We start from the raw sequence: 19,014 nt of genomic DNA, 5'->3' as shown, positions 1-19,014 counted from the left end.
CAGGTTAGTGACTGCATCCGGGTGGTCGGGGCCGAGGAAGTTAACTCCGTGGTGGCCTGTTCTTCAAACGACCATTTAATTTCTGATTATTATTATAATAATTGTTTGCAGTTTTCAAAAATAATAATAATAATAGTAAAACTTCTTGTCGTATATATTCTGTATGACCTGACACTAGAATGTTATTAAAATGATCTTTTGAAAAATAATCCCTCTCTTGTCCCATCTAATGCCTCTAATTGAATTGAAATGATTATTTTTTAGAGTTTGTCATGCCACGACAAAATTAGCCAATCAGAGACTGTAGAGACGGAAAGCGTGACCAAAGACTGTGACAATCATTGGGCTTGCACTCCCACTCAAGCTGCCGCATACAGCAGCCTCTCAAAAAAGGAGACTATTTTTGTTTCTTGGCCAGATGATTTAATGTCAGTTAGCAACAAAAGTTTATTAAAAAAAAAAATTCAAAAAGGAATTGGACAGCTCTCGAGACAAAACAAAGGTAAAGATATTTAACGGCAGTGTTCTATGCAGATACGGTCACAGTCCAGCCACCCACCGCCCTCACTGGGTTGACAGGTAAGTTTTTTTGCTTGGCACACAAATATTTGTTATAGTTATTGTAAGTGGCCAAATATTTTGCACACAAATCAATGCAACGATAAGTCTCTAAAGATGTGTTTCCTTCATTTTATACCTTTTTTTTCCATTGGGTGAACGTGGTTTTGGCATGTCCCACACACTGCTCTGCTAACTACAGTGTGTGTAATAAATCGTTAAATGAAAAGTACATTGTTTTATAGTCCACTACACATTATTTGGTCAAATGATTTATTTTGATCATGTATGTCTTCATGATCATATTGAACATTTTGCATGTGTCCCTGAAATTGGTGTCCACCCTGTCATCATGGGGTAACTACAGTTTTAAGAAACCCACTGATGTTTGCAGTAATATTACAAACATCATTTTGTTTTTCTTCAATGGAGGCTGAAACACTGGATAGTTGCAGACAGAGTAAATATGTACACTTATGTTTTGTTATTTTCATCTCGATGTTGTCAAGCTTAACACGTCCACCCTCTCATAGTGAAATATCAATTGATATAAAAACATTTCAGGCCTTTTTTCTAAACAGGATTATTTCATGTTATCCTAACTTGAGTGTATTGCAGTCAATGTATCGCTTTGCTTCTTTGTCAAAGACTTCAAAAGCTGCTCGCAGTTTGGCGTCCTGGTTGTTGCTTCTCTCCGTGGTACAGCGCCATCGAACCCAGGAAGCTGTCACAGTTGAAGACACCATTTACCTGAAATGAAAAGCATGTGATGAAAAAATAAAGTTGCATGAGGACACACCAGCACGGTAAATATCAATTTAGACAAAATGTGCAAAAATGACAAAATCGAGGATCTTAGATGCGGTCCGAATAACTAGAACTAAAATGATATATTTTAGGATATGTAAACACATCGAATTCAACTTTTCCAATTTATTTTGACTCTGTATTTGAACTGAAATAGGCATAAAACCAGTCATATGCAATATTATGATTATTTATTGTCGCCACATAAGTGGGTGAAGTACATGGTTCAAAACAGGGAACATTTGGTAAAATACTGCCACCTAGTGATTCACGTGGAGACTTGCAGCCCTCAGAAAGGCACAACACAATGAGCGATATCCGGTTCTCTAATTGTATTTCGAGAAATGTACTTTCTCAGAAAGTGTTGCATGTTTTATGACTACGAAGCTTCTTTGGAACTAAAGAGGCAGACTATGCAGAAAATGTGATAAATTCCTCATGATCTTATATGCATGCATTTTAAACACCACATTAACTTATTCACTGCCAGCCTTCCCAGTTAACATGGATATTTGACTTCTAAAGCCGTCAATGGCAGTGAATGTGTTAAAGGGGAACCAATTCCAAGATGTCAAAATGTTCTGTTCTATTTTAAATGCGCATATATTCTTTATAAGCTGCTGTTTACGTAACTCTTCGAAGCGCCTGCACCAGTGCAGCCGCAACGTCGCAGTTGCAAGTCAGCTGGGATAGGCTTCAACTCACCTGTCACCCTAAAGAGGACAAGTGCCATAGAAAATGGATGGATGACATATTAGGCTCACAATTACCATGAATAAATACTCCTCAAACTTAATTAGCTTCTTGTATCAAGAAGCTTAGAGAAAATAAACATAGAGCTTATTGCCAACTTTACCGGAGTCATTGAACTGTACACAGTAAAGTTATGCTCTAAAACTGTGCATGTAATTATTAGGTCAAAAGGGCAATTTGTGTTGATTTTAAATATAGTTTATTTTCCATTGTTGTGTTCAGCTTTTCACTCACCGTCTTTGTCCACATCCTCGGCCATCTGGCCGAGCTCTCACTTTGTCGGGTTGAGTCCCATTAAACTGATCAGCCTCTCCAGCTCCTTTGTCTTCACTTCACCGCTTTCCTCTTCGTCAAACATTTCAAACACGTGTTTGTACTCGGCAATCTGCTCCGGGCTTAAATTTCTGACCTGTGAGGGAATCAAATGATTTCATTTTTTAAAATAATTAAAGATTAAGTATTCAAAAGGTGTACTCACCATATTTCTGGTAGTGCACAAAAACACACCCTAGGCTGAAGACAAGCACAGTGTGGACTAACAAAGCATGCTGGATGATTAGAGATGCCTTCGACTCATTACTTCTAATAGTATGTCCCCAGAGTTGGGGAGTGCTGGCTTCAAGACCGTTTAAAGGCTTTTAGAGGACAGACCCATTAAACACCCATGAGAAAACATTTGGATACTCAATTAGATTCCGATAGGCCACGACCAGGTGTTCCCGCAGGGCTTACAAAAGCACATAACCTAATAAGGGAGAGGCTATGATAAGAAGTTATTTCCAACGTTGCAATTGGACCGTTGACAATTTTCTATTTGTTACCCAATGGGAGAAGCCACAAATCTCAGCAGTTAGTTCTAGCAGGTATGTAAGTATTTGAGCAATTATTGTTTTGCCTTTATATAGTACACCACCACAATGGATTTGAAACAATCAAGATTTCACTCAGGAGGTTTGACAAAATATGTCATTTACCTTTTAAGATTTAAGTACTTGCTCAAAAGTAAGGTTAATGGGGTCACTTCTCATGTTACTTCAGCCCAAATGAAGCAGATCAAATTCTACATAAACACAGAGACTTTACAACAAAGAACAAACCTCTGCTAAAGTGATTTTTAACATATTAACCCATATTTAAGATGTGACAAACCCCAAGCATGGTAAGGGGGAAATGGGCAATTGTGTACATACTACTACTATACTGTGTGGTGTACTCCGGACAACCAACATGGCACACCTCACACATAACAATATCTAACTGACCTCTGAGAGGCATTACTGAGAAAGAGGAATGGACGAAGAAATAACGTGGCTGGAAGCGACTGAACTGCACAATCTCGTAAAAAATACGAGTCATCGTCGCACATCAGGCGACTGACGCTCGTGCATATAACCACTGCAATGGAAAAAATTGCGCCCCTGTTGTTCTTAGCGGAAAACAACATTTTTGAGGTGCCACGTGTACTGTAGTCTATTTATTATTTTTATTGAACCACAAACAACATGGCTCAATTGTCAAGGAAGAGGTTTGCTATGGCCGCTGTAGCTATAATAATACAAAGAGAGAAAATGAGAATGGAAAAAAAGGAGAGGATCTTTCAGAGGCTGTTGTGTCCATTCATACTCAAGCATTTCCATGACAGAGACTCTCCACGATTTACTTTCTCATTCATAGGTACATAAGAATTTATAAATATAGCTCAGTATTATTGTAAAACAAGATACAGTGGGGACGGAAAGTATTCAGACCACCTTGCGCCCTTGCAGGTTGACAGCGCCGGTGGCGGACGTTGTTACCCCGGGCCACGACTGATCTGGTATGGAATTCTTTGGATGAACGCTCATATTTGTTTGGCAAAGTTTTAAGCCGGATGCCCTTCCTGACGCAACCCTCTGCCTTTATCCGGGCTTGGGACCGGCCTACAGTTTGCACTGGCTTGTGCCCCCCATAGGGCGGCATTGTAAGGCAGACATGCTACCCTTTTAAACAATTTTTTTTAACTGTATCTAAAACATTTAGCCATGCTCTGTACTAACCATTTCATTGCATTCAGGGGAGCTGAACCATTTTCGTTGGATGTGGCGTGTCACAAAGGTTCCAGGAGTGGTGTCACAAAAGCTATTTTTTACATCCAAAGTACAAATTTCCACTACTTTCTCTGCCCCACATTCATGCACTTCTGGAAGGATTCTTCTGGGATCCTCCGCAGCTCTTTCACAGCCACATTGGTCATTCACATCATCAAAACGGGTCCCCTTGATGATCCTCTTGTGCTTGGGAATGAGGATTAAAATTGTATTTTTTTTCTTATTCACGCAGCGCCAAGTCGGATGTTCTTCTCGGCCAGGAACTGTCAAATGCTCAAGGCAAGTAAACGTGTCATGGTGAAGCAGCCACGAGTTGTCCTGTTACCTCTTCTCGCACACTGAACGAAGAAAACGCAGAAGGATCTCCATGTTCGACTTGATCATATGGCCAAAATTGAAGGGGAAAACTCATAGTTCCCGTATATCTTTTGTGACACCAGTCCTTGAATTTTTCTGACACACCTCTTAGGCCTATATGTGAATTACATATATTAAGGAAAACGAAAAACGACAGTTAAAACACCGTTTTTTTAGTTATACAAACCTTTAACTTGAGTCAGACTACGAGGTGTACCGACCTGCGTACAAATTAGCGTCACATAAGTGTCGTAGTAAGCACCGTCGTAAACCGAGGAAACCCTGTTAACTGTCACTGTCAAAATTCATTTGGAGGTAACAATAGTGAGTTAAAACAACTTATTGGTGAAGGTTTGTCAAATAAAACCTTTATTCGCGTTCCATAATAGAAATTAGTCAGATTTTGAGCTAACAGGCACTACCAGTGGAGGCTGGTTGCTTTGCTTGATGCAGCGTGGGGTTTCCCAGCGATGACTGCAGGGTCACCGCGCCCATCTCGACGTTCGATGGCCGGACGAGAGTGCTTCTTCTTAGGCAAAGGGCACATGTTCTCTTCGGCGTAGTGGCGGGGGGAGGGGTGGTGTGGGACGGTAGGTTATAGTGGTGAACTACTGCTAGAGAATTTGTAATCTTCGCCCTTTTATTTTTTTTTTTTTGGGGGGGTGGGTGGGGGGGATCTGCCTTTGTGGTGTACGAGGCTTGTGGGTGTGATTCCCCCCTCTTTTCTCCCTCCTCCCTCCCTCATCTCCGGTTGGTCGACTGTTGGGCTCGCTGCTTCCTCGGCAAAGCGACGCTAGCTGGGGCTGGCTAGTTCTTGAGCTAGCGGTGTGGGGGCTCTTCGCTGATTTTCGTGGGCTCGTCTGGTTTCCCGGTCAATGCCCCAAAACACATTGATTCAGGTAAGGTGGAATAAAGCGACTCTACTGCTGTTTTGTTGACCCCTTTCTCATCCCGAATGGGGTTGGGTATTCTGGCCGAATTAAGCCGCTCGGGGGTGGGGTAGCGCTAGCTTTAGCCTCTTAGCCATTTAAGTCAGCTGCCATTTCATGATAAGCGCCCTAAAGTAGCAACAAAGACCAATATGGCTGTATAAGATGTGTAAATAGGCGTAAATGAGGCAACATTTCATAGTTTTGGGGGCTTTAAATTCTGGAGTGTACCGTTAACCAGCCCTGCTTCGGTGTCACCCATGGCCGAACCGTGGGCTCAACTCTCCGGCCTTTTTTTGTTTGTTTTCCCCTCACAACACCTAATAAACCCTATAAGAATAATCCAAATTACACGTAGGTAAATTTACATTACAGTGTTAACTATTCAAGACTGATGTTTGCAATTCAGTGATTCTTGTGTCAGTGCGTGTATTTTATATACATGCATATATAAATATAAAATATATATGCACAGAGTTGGCGACGACTGGACAGGGGTAGGCTTGGGTAGTATAAATAATCGTGTATGGTCCATAATTGGTAATAATTACGAGTAGTTAAATGCACAAATTGGAGCGGTGTGTATCATTGGAAATCCTTCGAGGCGTAATGAATGTGAGTTGCGGCGTTAACACCCTTTTCTATGTTAGAAATTAGCATCTCGGATGCAACTCAACGCTTTTAAACTCTGTTTTAATAAGTTCAAGTACTCTTTCAAGAAGAAAAAAAAAGAAAAAATTAGGAGATATAAGTGAAGTGGTAGTGTGCTCCGCTTGGTGGAAGGCAAAGGCAGGGCCGTCCGTATTCGCCGGCCAGCCCCGCCGACCTTGCACATTTCGTGGAGACCCGCAAATAAGCACCGCGACGGTCGTAATCGAATCAAATGGACGCCGTGTGCTTTAACGAGATTGTTTAGTGTGCAAGTAAGAGGATTTGTGCAGGGCCAATGGCCTCGCCAGAACCTTTTCAAAGAAGTGTCTCCTCCCTTCACTAGCTTTTAAAGGCAAGTCGCTGTAATTGCGGAAGAACGGGAAGCGATATATTTTTTACATATAAATACGTTCGAATTGGAGCGTATACTAAGCCCCCCAACCCAACCACCAACAACAACAACAAAAATCCAAAGTGAAACGTATGTCGAGGTGAATTGGAACGATGGGAGTCGTAGCTGCAGTGCTGCCCTGCCTGAGGCCTCCCCATTTACAACGAGCTTCATGCTAAGCTAACTAGCGGACATACAGTCAGGGGGAAGGCAAGATGGCGTTTCGCTGCATATTCTCTCTTAGCACTTTAAGTAGGATAGCACTGCAACCGTGTGTCATTTAAAGTACAACCTCAAACTTATTTTGCTAAATACTCTGGTTTATTGATGTAGTTCGCCTGATCTTGACAAATTAGAATGGACAGCTATCCTGCAGGTATGCAAATACAACGCAAACAATCACAGTTGTAGGTAAATCACTGTAGTGCACACCCCGGGGCTTAGTTCAACTGTCATTGTTTGGTTAACTGCACAGTGATAAAAGTGCCTGTTGTTGCACAGACAGCGACAATATCTGAACTGACATTGATTGATAGAGATTTTTATTTTTTTTAAAGGGTGGGCACAACGTGGAAATGATGTGATGGCTGGATTATCTGTGACCAAATCCAGGCAATTGTCATAAGTAGGTTGGGTGTAAAAGAATTAGGATTAAACTCATCCTTTTTATTAATGGAAAAGCATATTTCCATTGCCCTGCTTGGCTTTGCCAGCTGTTTTGTGTTAGTGGACATGGATAGGATTACACACTCTTTGACTAAGGATTTGAGCTCTTTGGGATTAAGGATTTTGCACGATGATGATATTGCTGGTCATGGACCCCGCCCCCCCAAGCCCCACAGCTTTGTGATCCAGCTTCAACTCATTTAAACGTTATCATTGTTTAACACTGTGACATGACATTTGTACCGCTTAGTCACTGAGCCAAACACATTTAAACTGGAGAGGCGATCGCAGAGCAGCCAGCGAGCTCCCAACTCCAGGCTGTTTACCAGCGCTCATTGTTTATCAGGCAGTCAGCTGACCCTGATCAGGCGCTTGGGAAAGGAGAAGTGATGAGGGAGACGAAGTGCAAGCATCCACAGAGGTCAATGGGGAAATAATATATTTCTGTACACAGTACTGTGCAAAAAGTCTTAGGCCACCACTTGCTTTGTTTTATGTACCTTTTTCCAGGGCATTTATTTTGATGTATAAAGTTGGAGTAAAAGGTCTGTGAAGGCTTTAAAATATCTTAAATTTCTGCATAAATTGGTCATAAAATCTAGTCTGATCATCATCTAAATCACATGAATAAACAAACGGAGTCTGCTTATACTAATACCACACTATTATATTTTCATTGAAAATAACAAACATACACAGGACATGGAGGATAGAGTAAGTGAACTTCTCGGTTACGGATTCTCCAAGAGATAATCAGTCGGGTATGAGCCAACCTGTAGTCCAATCAATGAGACAAGATAGCTGCTATGGCCACTAGAAAACAAAAATGACTTGTAGAGGAGCATTGCCTGACGTGAACCATCCCTCGCTCAAAAGAGCTCTCAGAAGACGTACGATTAAGAATTGATGACTGGTATAAAGTTGTTTGTCCATGGTTAGACAAATTGTCCTTAAATGGATAAATTTAAGCATTGTTGCTTCTCTTCCAAGGAGTGGTCGCCCTGTAAAGATAACTGCAAGAGCACAACGCAAAATACTCAATCAGGTAAAAAAAAAAAAAAAAAAAGAAGACCCCGTGTTGCGACATTGTGATTTCCAAGGAGTGTTGTAGAAGTGATAATTTGAAAATGTAAACACTTCCAGATATTGATAGAAATGTGACGATGGCTGTTATTGTGGCCATTGTGCATTCTAGATGAATATAATTATTAATATCATTATTAGGGATGTCCCGATCTGATCACGTGATCGAAATTTTGGTTTGGAGAAGTTCGGTTTTATTAATTTCCTAACATTTTGAATGTCATGAAATAATCCAACCCGATCTTGCCAAATGAAACTGTAATAGCTTCATTTTATATTAAACAATGTAATTTCGGGGTATTTTTAGTACCCGTACAAGTGACTGAAAGTGACATGCAGACTGTGTGCGTGAGCGTTACACTCGCACACAAACAGTGTTTCTGCCCTCTCTGAGCTTGATTGAAACTGCAATGACACCCTAGGTGTAGTTTACTGTTAAACTAAATGCAACAAAAATAATTACACACATTAAATAAAATACAAGACGCACATGATTGTTTGAGAAATCGCTAGTTTAATGCTTAACAGTGAATGAAAACCCCATTGACAGTCTAGCTTGAATTGGCATTAGATCATGGGTGGGATTTAAATTCATCGATCCATTTTCTTAGCCCCTTATCCTCACAAGGGTCGCGGGAGTGCTGGAGCCTATCCCAGCTATCTTCGGGCAGGAGGCGGAGTACACCCTGAACTAGTTGCCAGCCAATCACAGGGCACACATAAACAAACAACCTTTCACACTCACATTCACACCTACGGGCAATTTGGCGTCTTCAATTAACCTACCATGCATGTTTTTGGGATGTGGGAGGAAACCGGAGTGCCCGGAGAAAACCCACGCAGACACGGGGAGAACATGCAAACTCCACACAGGCCGACCAATCAGAGACTCAACATGGGCCACAAAACTCTTAAATGTTGTCCTGAAATGTCAAGCATTACTCATTGACACTACAGGTAAGGTGACAGGTTGCTTGGTTATCAGTGGTTTGTTGTAATGGGGTAATTCCTTTTTAGTCAGTTGTGCCAGTTAAGGTAATTTGGATCAAATTTTTTCGTATTACTTAGGTTGTTACCTCTTCTAAAGTGGGTTGGCTTATTTGCTTGTTAGCTGAATTAATAAAAAAATATATTAATAAATCACAACTGATTAGCGTAGGTGCTTGGGCAGAGCCCAGGAAGAAATCATTTGATTTTGATGTGGAATTGTGACCATTTCTACTTCTTACTAACCATGTGGAAGATTGATGTACAATTTGGTCACCCAAATTGTTAAGTTTTGACCATTCTCACCTCCTGCAGCTATTGTTTTCTGGCTGTTGTCAGACTTGTTTCCGAACTAGAGCCGAATAGTCCAGCACCATTTCAAAACACTTAAATGTCATCTCCCGCCTAAAGTACTTCTCTTTGAATAATTAATATGATCGATCCAAGCGTGCAAAATGTTGCTCGCCTCGCAGTCGTGTTGTCGCCATGTTTGTTCTGCTACCTTGGCAAAGATTGGTCTTTATTACTCCAACTGGTTCTTTCAGACTAACGGTTCAATGCTGAATTCTTCCTGTATTGCATGTTAAAGAGTAAAAAATGCACCACGCACTTGCGTGGTGCATTTTGGTTCCTTATTGGTTCCAACTGATTCCTTGTGTCTACCTATTATAAGTGGGTTATTGATTACTTGGCACACATTGGGAGTATCCCCGGGATTGTGCTCAGATGGATGACGGCTACATTTCGCTACAAGTGGAATGTCATGTCTCAACGGGATTTGTCTGACTTGCGTGTCGGGATTATGCCGTGACATTGAGATGGGAAAATAAGGTTGACGTGCGAACTGTACGCGTTGTCCTTGCATCAGATTCTCGGGCCTGTAAAGGGTTTGTCCGGTTTTAAGAGCCATTTTGCTTTACTATGTTTATGTATGAATTAAAAGGCTTCTCTATTCCACTTTTTTTTCGTAGATTATCAAGTGCCCCAATAGCTGGAGAGAGGTAACCGAAAAAGAGGAGTAAAATGAGTGAACTGGACCAGTTACGGCAAGAGGCCGAGCAGCTAAAAAATCAGATCAGAGTGAGTCTCGTACTTCTTTTCGCTGTATAACGCTAATGAAATGGGCACGGTCTGAATAAGAATTTATTTTTCTTCTCAACAGGATGCCAGGAAAGCATGTGCCGATGCCACTCTATCACAGGTAAACCCCGACCTCATCATTTCTAGGGACCACGGCAATTTTTAACATCTGAACCGATTTTGAAAATGTAAAAGATTATATGCATGATGAGGTTGGGGGGGTGGGGGGGGGGCACACAATCACCGCATGTGCTTACTTCCCATATGGTCTGTATTAGGGTATGGACTTGCAGTTTAAATCCCCGTTCGCATTGACAGTACCGAATGACTAGCGAATCAGAATCGAATCATTATTCCTTGTACTATTCTGAAAAAAATCCAATTAGATTATTCGATAACTAAACTATCTATTGCATTTTATACAAACACTCTTTTCATAATTGGATATCGTTCTGTCTCACACCACAATCACAGAGTCCCAACTCTGTATTGACCACACACAATAATGCAAGTTTAACATTTACAATTGTCAACCACGACACTTTTCTTAATAGACCGGTGAGAGAAAAACACACCACATATGATCGCTCCAGATAATTTATTTGGGGCTTTGCTGATTTTGATTGGAAGGGTCGGTCAGAGGGAAATGCTAAAATTCATCCCAATTATCAGTATGGGTGTACCCTGCTTTAGAAAGGTGATAAATAGTTGAATGGCCTCTCTGACCCACACAGCAGCACCCATCACCGACTGATAAATTTTCCCCGAGCTCACACTGGATTGCGTTTTGCTGCACAGATCAGCTCAACTCTATATTATTGCTAGAGTGCCAAATGACAAGAAATGTTGCATTTAGGACCCTGCTCCTCATACATTATGAAAACCAGTAGAACACACGTGCAAGTACTACATCTTATTAAAAGAAAAACAAAAAAAAAACCTTCAACAGAATTAAGACATGTATTTCAGCTTTAACAGGGGCATACAGCCGTGTAGATTGCATGGCATTGCTTCAGAGCACACAGTTGCTCTGTTGTTAATATAGTAATTTACCTCCGAGATCAAAAACCGTTGATTTCGGGAAACTGCCGAGGTCAGGCTGGCAGGGCCTGATAAAATCGGGGTCCCAACCTCTGCATCCAACACCGTAATCAAGACTCTGACGCTTCACTAAAGTGTAAATAGGCTTTCCGTGTCAAAATTTGTTTTCTTCAAAGATCAAAAGTTCATCCAAGTCTTTTGGAGATGCAAGATTGTCCAAATCTTAACAAGAGACAAAGGCTAGAGATTAAGCAGGTTCTGATCACAAGGATTTTATTCTTATCTTTATTATTTTTTCAAAATTGAGCACAAATTAATTTTTGAGCATCTCCTGTGAGCGTGCAAACACGGTCTTGTAAAGACAATATGATGTCACTGTGGACAATACAGTCTTCTCTGATTGGTCAGTCACAAGAAAAGCTGCTGTCATCTCTGTTTTTGTTGCTTACTAGTGTACAAATTAGTTAATTAATTGTATCTGCGGGCGTTCCCATAATTTTTTTTCCCCACTACCCAATCATGGGAAACCCCATTCAGTGGAGACTTTGCAGTCAGCTGTGCACTTCACCTTTAACAAAAGAATACTGGTTATTTCTTATGCTAAAAAAACAAAGGGGATGATGGCATCATGTTTTTCAGATCACGGCTAACATTGACCCCGTCGGGCGAATTCAGATGCGTACAAGACGAACACTGCGGGGTCATCTGGCCAAAATCTATGCCATGCACTGGGGCACAGATTCCAGGTAAACATAATGGCACACTCTGGTTTTATGTCCAATCTTGTATGGGTGCCATGACACTAACAATGTGTATGATGAAGGTGATTAAAAATAAAAAAGTATTATGATGCAATATTTGTATAAATGTCTTTCAGGCTCTTGGTCAGTGCCTCTCAGGATGGCAAACTAATTATTTGGGACAGCTATACCACAAATAAGGCAAGTCATTTTTATGATTCCATCCAGCATAAGCAGCACAATGGTGCACCAGGGCCACATGTTAGAAACAGTCACATGCCAATGAATTTAGCCAAATAACTAAACTTGTTGAATATGCAATTGGAATTAGCTCCAATACCGCGTGTCTGGCAATAGTTTAAGCTTGGTGTATCACGTTGTCTTGAGCTGCCAGATGTAATAAAAGTCGTCTGTTGGGGGAAGGTTTTGTATTTTAAACATGTTTTCAACTCCCGTTGTAGGTCCATGCCATTCCACTTCGTTCTTCCTGGGTCATGACGTGCGCGTATGCACCTTCAGGAAATTACGTTGCCTGCGGCGGCTTAGACAACATCTGCTCCATTTACAACCTGAAAACCCGTGAGGGCAACGTACGCGTGAGCCGTGAGCTGGCCGGACATACAGGTATTGACTTTGGACATGTTTGAGTGCAGCAGTCATGCTTACAACTTTAAAACCTATTTTACATAACTCGTTTAAGCAAGTTATGTTGCGGGTTAAATTGACCCATTTTCAAGTTCAAAAATCAATTTTATTTTTTTCTGTCTCTTTTAGCCCTCTATGTTGTGGGTCAAATACCCATTTTAGAGTGTTTTCTGGGAATGAAATGTCTTCTGCTTGTCTTAAAACTGATATAATAAGTAATTTCATATTTTTCTACAACTCTTAACCCTACTTTTATGTTACAGGTCAAATTTATTGATTTGCAAGTTACTGTAGATATGAATAAGGAGTTAAAAGTAGTTTTTCAGCTTGTGCTTCTGCTTGGCTTAAAAGATAGCTAACAAGGAACTTCCATCTTTATTAGCCCCCCTGATGTGTGGCGGGTCAAATTGACCCATTACCTACTTTAAAGTTGCAAAACACAGTTAAAAGTAGTTTTTCCACTGTGAAATTTCTTCTGCTTGGCTTAAAATTAATAATTAAACAGTAACTTTGACTCTACGACTCTTTTGACCCTCCTATTATGTCATGGATCAAATTGATCCATCACCCATTTTAAGCTTTAGAAAAATGTTTCAAAGTAATTTTTCGGTATGAAACTTCTGCTTGGCTGAATACTTTTTTAAAAATTCATTTCTTGTTTAAAATCAGTACTTCATTACATATCTTTGTGAGTTCTTGATTTCAAGTCAGTGGGATAATTTGACCGAGAAAAGAGGCATAATTCTCAACGTCACTCAGCAAAAATAAAAAATATAATTTTAAAGAAATCAATGACATGTAAAATTATTATAATGTCATTATAATTTTATAATGACATTATACAATTATTGTATGTTAAATGTAGGCCTTTCCAATCTACACTTTGAAAAGTTTTGTGCTCTCTCTTTTCAAGAAAATTTTAATTGAAGAGGCAAAAGACAACATTGCACTAAACATTAACTTGAAATAGTGGGCAATTGGCTTAATAATGAGCTACAAACAGTTTATTTTGAGTATTTGGATAACTGGTCAAATAAACCCCAGACCATTATTTCTGTCCTTGAGAAGCAAACGGAGAAAGAAGGTTAAGTAGTGCTACGTTTTAAAAATGGCAGTGCAGTCAAGACAAGTGTGTATGTAGAACAAATATTTAGACTGACCTGGCACGTGCCTCCATTTTAGGATACCTTTCCTGCTGTCGTTTTCTTGATGACAACCAGATTGTTACGAGCTCGGGAGACACCACCTGGTAAGGAAAAGCAGAGTGTTTTGTTAAGGCGTTTTTCAAATGCCCTGGCTTATAACATGTATTTGCCACGTGACAGTGCACTTTGGGATATTGAAACCGGCCAGCAGACAACCACGTTCGCCGGGCACACAGGTGACGTCATGAGCCTCTCTCTGGCCCCAGACTCCCGGTTATTTGTCTCCGGTGCTTGCGACGCTTCGGCCAAACTCTGGGATGTGCGAGAGGGCATGTGCAGACAGACCTTCACTGGTCATGAGTCTGACATCAATGCCATCTGTGTAAGTCAACGTGCATTTTTGGATGAGTAACTTAGACTACTCAAACGTTAGGGATGTTCTGCCTACGAGTGAATTTTTTCACGGATGAACCTATATTACACTGTTATACTGTATTGCTGTTCAGGTCCTTGTTAGAAAATGGTAAGTTGTGCAAAACGTACTGAAACAATGAACTGTTGGACCTGTGAATTGTAAAGTTTAGAGAAGGTTAAAAAAAATCAAGTTCATATGTAAAGGTTACAGCGCATTTTCGGTTCATTGTGAATTTTCACCTGCAAGCCGAATTACCTCTAACATTTTTAAAAGTAGTGTATCTTGTGACGTACTAAGGGTTTGTCATGTTTTTGGTTCCAGTTCTTCCCCAACGGCAACGCCTTTGCCACCGGCTCGGACGACGCCACCTGCAGGCTGTTTGACCTGCGCGCCGATCAGGAATTGATGATCTACTCTCACGACAACATCATCTGCGGCATCACCTCAGTGGCGTTCTCCAAGAGTGGCCGTCTCCTCCTGGCCGGATATGACGATTTCAACTGCAACGTGTGGGACACACTAAAGGCCGACCGTGCTGGTGAGTCCAATCGTCAACAGCAGTCATTTCTGATTTCTACAACTTGTAAAGGGGTCAGCAAACTTTTTTGCCCAAAGACTACATTTAATTCTGAAAATTGACTTGCCTTTTTTTTTTTTTTTTTAAATGCTCATGTAAAATTATGTACTATGCTATTTTTTATGGCGGCACGGTGAACAACTCGTAAGCACATCTGCCTCACAGTTCTGAGGACTTGGGTTCAAATCCCGGCCCCGCCTGTGTGGAGTTTGCATGTTCTCCCCATGCTTGCGTAGGTTTTCTCTGGGTACTCCGGTTTCCTCCCACATTCCAATAACATGCATGGTAGGTTGATTGAAGACTCTAAATTGCCCGTAGGTGTGAATGTGAGTGCGAATGGTTGTTTGTTTATGTGCCCTGCGATCGGTTGGTGACCAGTTCAGGGTGTACCCCGCTTCTCATCCAAAGATAGCTGGGATAGGCTCCAGCACGCCCGCGACCCTAGTGAGGTTAACCGGTACAGAAAACGGATGGATGTTATTTTTTATTTAGGAGATAGGGCCTGACCGGGAACGGCGGGAAAAAAATTGGTTAAGTGGGGATTTCGTATATTCCAACAAAAAACAAATCTGTAAATATTTGTGGGTCGACTGTACTTGCCTAATAGACCCAACTATTTGTATATAAGCCATTTAAAAGTCAATTTTCCATAATATTTCAGTTTTTTTTTTTTTTTTTTTATTATTTACCATTCCAGGTGTGTTGGCTGGTCATGACAACCGAGTGAGCTGCCTGGGTGTGACTGATGATGGCATGGCGGTTGCCACAGGATCCTGGGACAGCTTCCTGAAGATCTGGAATTGAAGCCTGAAGGTAATCACACCCCCATTCACTAATACCAAAAAGTATGGTGACTGATCAAATGGCAGCAGCAGAATCTTAATCGCTACGCCGTGAAACAAATAAGCATCTCTTTCCAATAGACGCCTGCATGGTAAATGCAGTTCAGGTTTATGTTGAAGTGTTTTTCATACAAATATTAGCTGTGATTCTAACTTCACAACTGTGTTAGTGTACGTCAGTGACTACAGCACACTGTCATAAACCGAGGATCCTGTACAATCTGGATCAAAAGGCGTTGTTTTACAATTGCCTCTCGTCTTTGATCCCCAGATGTCCTTTTAACTCCAAAGCCGACTGGAAGACCATTACAACTTCAGAATGTTCACAGCATCTTCTTCAACACTGTTTAAAACTGACTTGGACACCACAAAAAATGTCGAAGGGAAAACCAATCCTTCCTACACAAAGAAGAGCACAATTGTCTTATCACCTAATTAAAGAAAGGATCTCCTGTGGTATCAAATCAGAAACTTGTGCATTCCTTCTCGGACCATTTCATGTTACCTTGAAAGAAAGAGAGAGAGAGAGAAAGAAAGAGGGGGAAAAACACTATCATCCCATTTAAACGTGTGTGTCTTGAAAGCAAATGTTGGCGTGTAATTGTACAAATTATTTAACTTTTTTTTAAGAAATCTATTCTGACGGTTTGTTACTCTCAATGGCTTTCTTTTTTTTTTGGGTTGTATTTCTTTAGTAGTTTTAGACATGTTTGAATGAAAGCTTGTCCTTTCTAATCCAGTTAAATCACGTATGAGCGATGAGAGATAAAAACATGCAGAAGTTAAACAAACAAAAAAAAAGCTTCGATCATATTACACGAGCAGCTTTTCCAAAATGTCTGTATTTATATACTAGCTGTTTCTTTTGTTTTTCTCATCACAGCCTTTTGCACATGAAGAAGCTTTGCCTCTCAACTAATACAATGTTAACTAACCAAGCACATGCTATAAGTTATGAATGCTCATTCCAGTACAAAATTGAGTTCTTACGAGTAACTTTGTCCAGTTATAACTCCCCCTTAATTCTTGTAAATGCCTTTGAATTTGGGTGGGATGAGACGGTGTAGCAAGGAAGGTGCTGAGGTTGTCTGGGGCAGTAGTTGGATTTTATGACGTAGATTAGGGAGGGTTAGGGTCTTGTGTTTAGTATCCACTTTTTTTAGTGAAACACCTCACCTGACTAAATAGACACTTCCTTTGCTTGGGACTGCAGTTCCAACTCTGTGAATGAAATGTACACAAAAAAAAAAAAATCAATGTCTGGATAAAAAATAATGATCTGTTTTTAAGTTTAGACATTTAATTTTGTCTGACACGACTTAATTTAGATGTGCATGCTGTAGACTTGCTTTCAGTGGTGTGAAAATAATAAATACGAGAAGAAAAAAACTTCCTGCATTTTTTTTCATTTTGGTTTATAAAAAGGAGAATTGACCTGATTGATTGAACCTAATCCAAGTCATTTTTAGGGCACCGGCTCTGCATACTAATAACTGGTAATGCTATGCAACAGAGTGAGCAAGAGACTGCATACCTAGTGTCAAATATGCTTACCAGTTCTGTTGATGCCAATTTTTAAGAATATAACAATCATTGTGATGATTCTATCCTTGGCAAGCCTTTTTCTCTTCTTCAAACAAGGAGAACAAACACTCTCTCACAGTGTCCATATTACATCTTTTTTGTTTTGGTCTTAAATTCAAAAAGCAGAACATCTGAATGACATTTCACTGTATACAGAAGCACTTTTGTTAATGTAACATTCTCACTTTTTCCTTTCTCTGCGATGATGTACTTCAATAAATGTGATGTATTTTTGTGTGGCCACAAGTGAAAATGCAATTCAACTCCAGATGGATTCCCCACTCCCCACACCCTCTTTCCATGAATATAATAGAGCTCTGCACCCTTATGTAGCTTTCCATTTTATTTTTTATTTTTTTTTGTATTTCCTTTTAGTCTGTTGGTGTTCCACGGTGAGCTGGATGCAAGATAAATACTGTACTAAAATGTACTGTTATTGATTGAAGATGTAATAAAAAGCTGTTTGAGAGTTATCTTGTAGTGGGTGATTATTATTTTTTTGGGTGTACTCAAAATATTTGGCATGATATATTTGAGGCAGCGTGTCTACTTGAGTTGAATTTGGATCAACATTTTCTCCATGTACTTTGGCTTCCTCCCATATTCTCAAAACATCCATGTTTGGTTCATTGAATATGAAATTGATTGTCCACACAGCAGGTGGGAATGTGATTGTGAAGGCTTGTTTATGTGCCCTGCTTTAAGTTGACCAGTCCAGAGTGGACTCCCCTTCTCTTGCCCTGTCAGCTGGGCCTGGGACAGACTCCCACTCACCCAAGACCCTAGTGAGCATAAGTGATATCGAAACACTATCACACTCACACTATTGCTTTTTACTTTATATGCAAGGGGATTTTGAGTACTGAAAAGTTCTTTATAAATAAAAGGTATTATGTGAAGTCATTGGCACACATACCCTTGAAAATTGTGTAGATTTACATCATTTTTTTTTTTTTACAAATACAGTATGTCGGGAGTGATTTACATGTACATGATTTTAAAGAGTATTTGTATTATGTATTTTGTTATATCCATCCATCCATTCGTGCTCACATTCTACACCCTGTAGATGAGTCTTTAATGAACCTGACCATGTTGTTGGATGTGGGAAAATCCACACAAGCACGGGGAGAAGCTGAAACCTTCAGGTTCGAACCCAAACTTCTCGACTGTGAGGCTGGCCTGTTAACAACATGGTACCCTGCTGCCTTTTTGTTTGTGTGAAAATATTTCCTGAGGATGAATTTAATCAAGTTCAATTTCAGATGAAGCAAGCCAGGGGAGAACATGCAAACTCCCAAGCTAGAAGGCTGTACCTGAGATTCGAACCCAAAACCTCAGAACTATGAGGCTGACGTACTAACCACTAGCACTCCATGCTTTTGGGACTATTTTCTTATTCTAATGTTTTAATATCAAAGGCGTATCAGTTACGGAACCAACATAGATGAAAATTGATATGTACAATTTGATATGGGAGGTGTCAAAAAATTGTGAATCTTCCCAGCCAGCGAATAAATCCAACACAAATAAGAGTATTGTTTACAAAACATAACAATGCAGGTGGTCGGCCATCTTGATACTGGATCACAGAAGAGCAGCGCTGTATGGATTGTACCATGTCAGGACTCAGAACGGGGTGGTCCAACGGTACAAAACACTGGAACTAACAAAAC

General features: G+C 40.4%; 1 protein-coding gene, 1 long non-coding RNA gene and 1 pseudogene across 2 annotated transcripts; 2 read left to right on the top strand and 1 right to left on the bottom strand.

The window, feature by feature from the left end:
• Window positions 1-495: 495 nt before the first annotated feature.
• On the top strand, window positions 496-3,956 carry LOC133409283 (uncharacterized). The gene is made up of 3 exons (XR_009769381.1): window positions 496-579; window positions 1,207-1,364; window positions 3,885-3,956. It is a non-coding gene; the product is annotated as an uncharacterized LOC133409283 (long non-coding RNA).
• On the bottom strand, window positions 828-2,603 carry LOC133409282 (calmodulin-like protein 6; annotated as a pseudogene).
• A 1,269-nt stretch (window positions 3,957-5,225) lies between the features above and the next one.
• gnb1b (guanine nucleotide binding protein (G protein), beta polypeptide 1b) lies at window positions 5,226-17,811 on the top strand. The gene is made up of 11 exons (XM_061689077.1): window positions 5,226-5,461; window positions 10,241-10,349; window positions 10,432-10,470; window positions 12,030-12,136; window positions 12,268-12,331; window positions 12,592-12,754; window positions 13,958-14,024; window positions 14,101-14,302; window positions 14,657-14,873; window positions 15,610-15,725; window positions 16,026-17,811. The coding sequence occupies exons 2-10, from the start codon at window positions 10,293-10,295 to the stop codon at window positions 15,714-15,716; spliced, it is 1,023 nt and encodes a 340-aa protein (XP_061545061.1). The 5' UTR covers window positions 5,226-5,461; window positions 10,241-10,292; the 3' UTR covers window positions 15,717-15,725; window positions 16,026-17,811.
• Window positions 17,812-19,014: the final 1,203 nt, after the last annotated feature.

This window comes from Phycodurus eques, chromosome 10, assembly GCF_024500275.1.
Source record: "Phycodurus eques isolate BA_2022a chromosome 10, UOR_Pequ_1.1, whole genome shotgun sequence".
NCBI classification, from domain to species: domain Eukaryota; kingdom Metazoa; phylum Chordata; class Actinopteri; order Syngnathiformes; family Syngnathidae; genus Phycodurus; species Phycodurus eques.
This window is presented reverse-complemented; position numbering and strand designations above follow the sequence as displayed.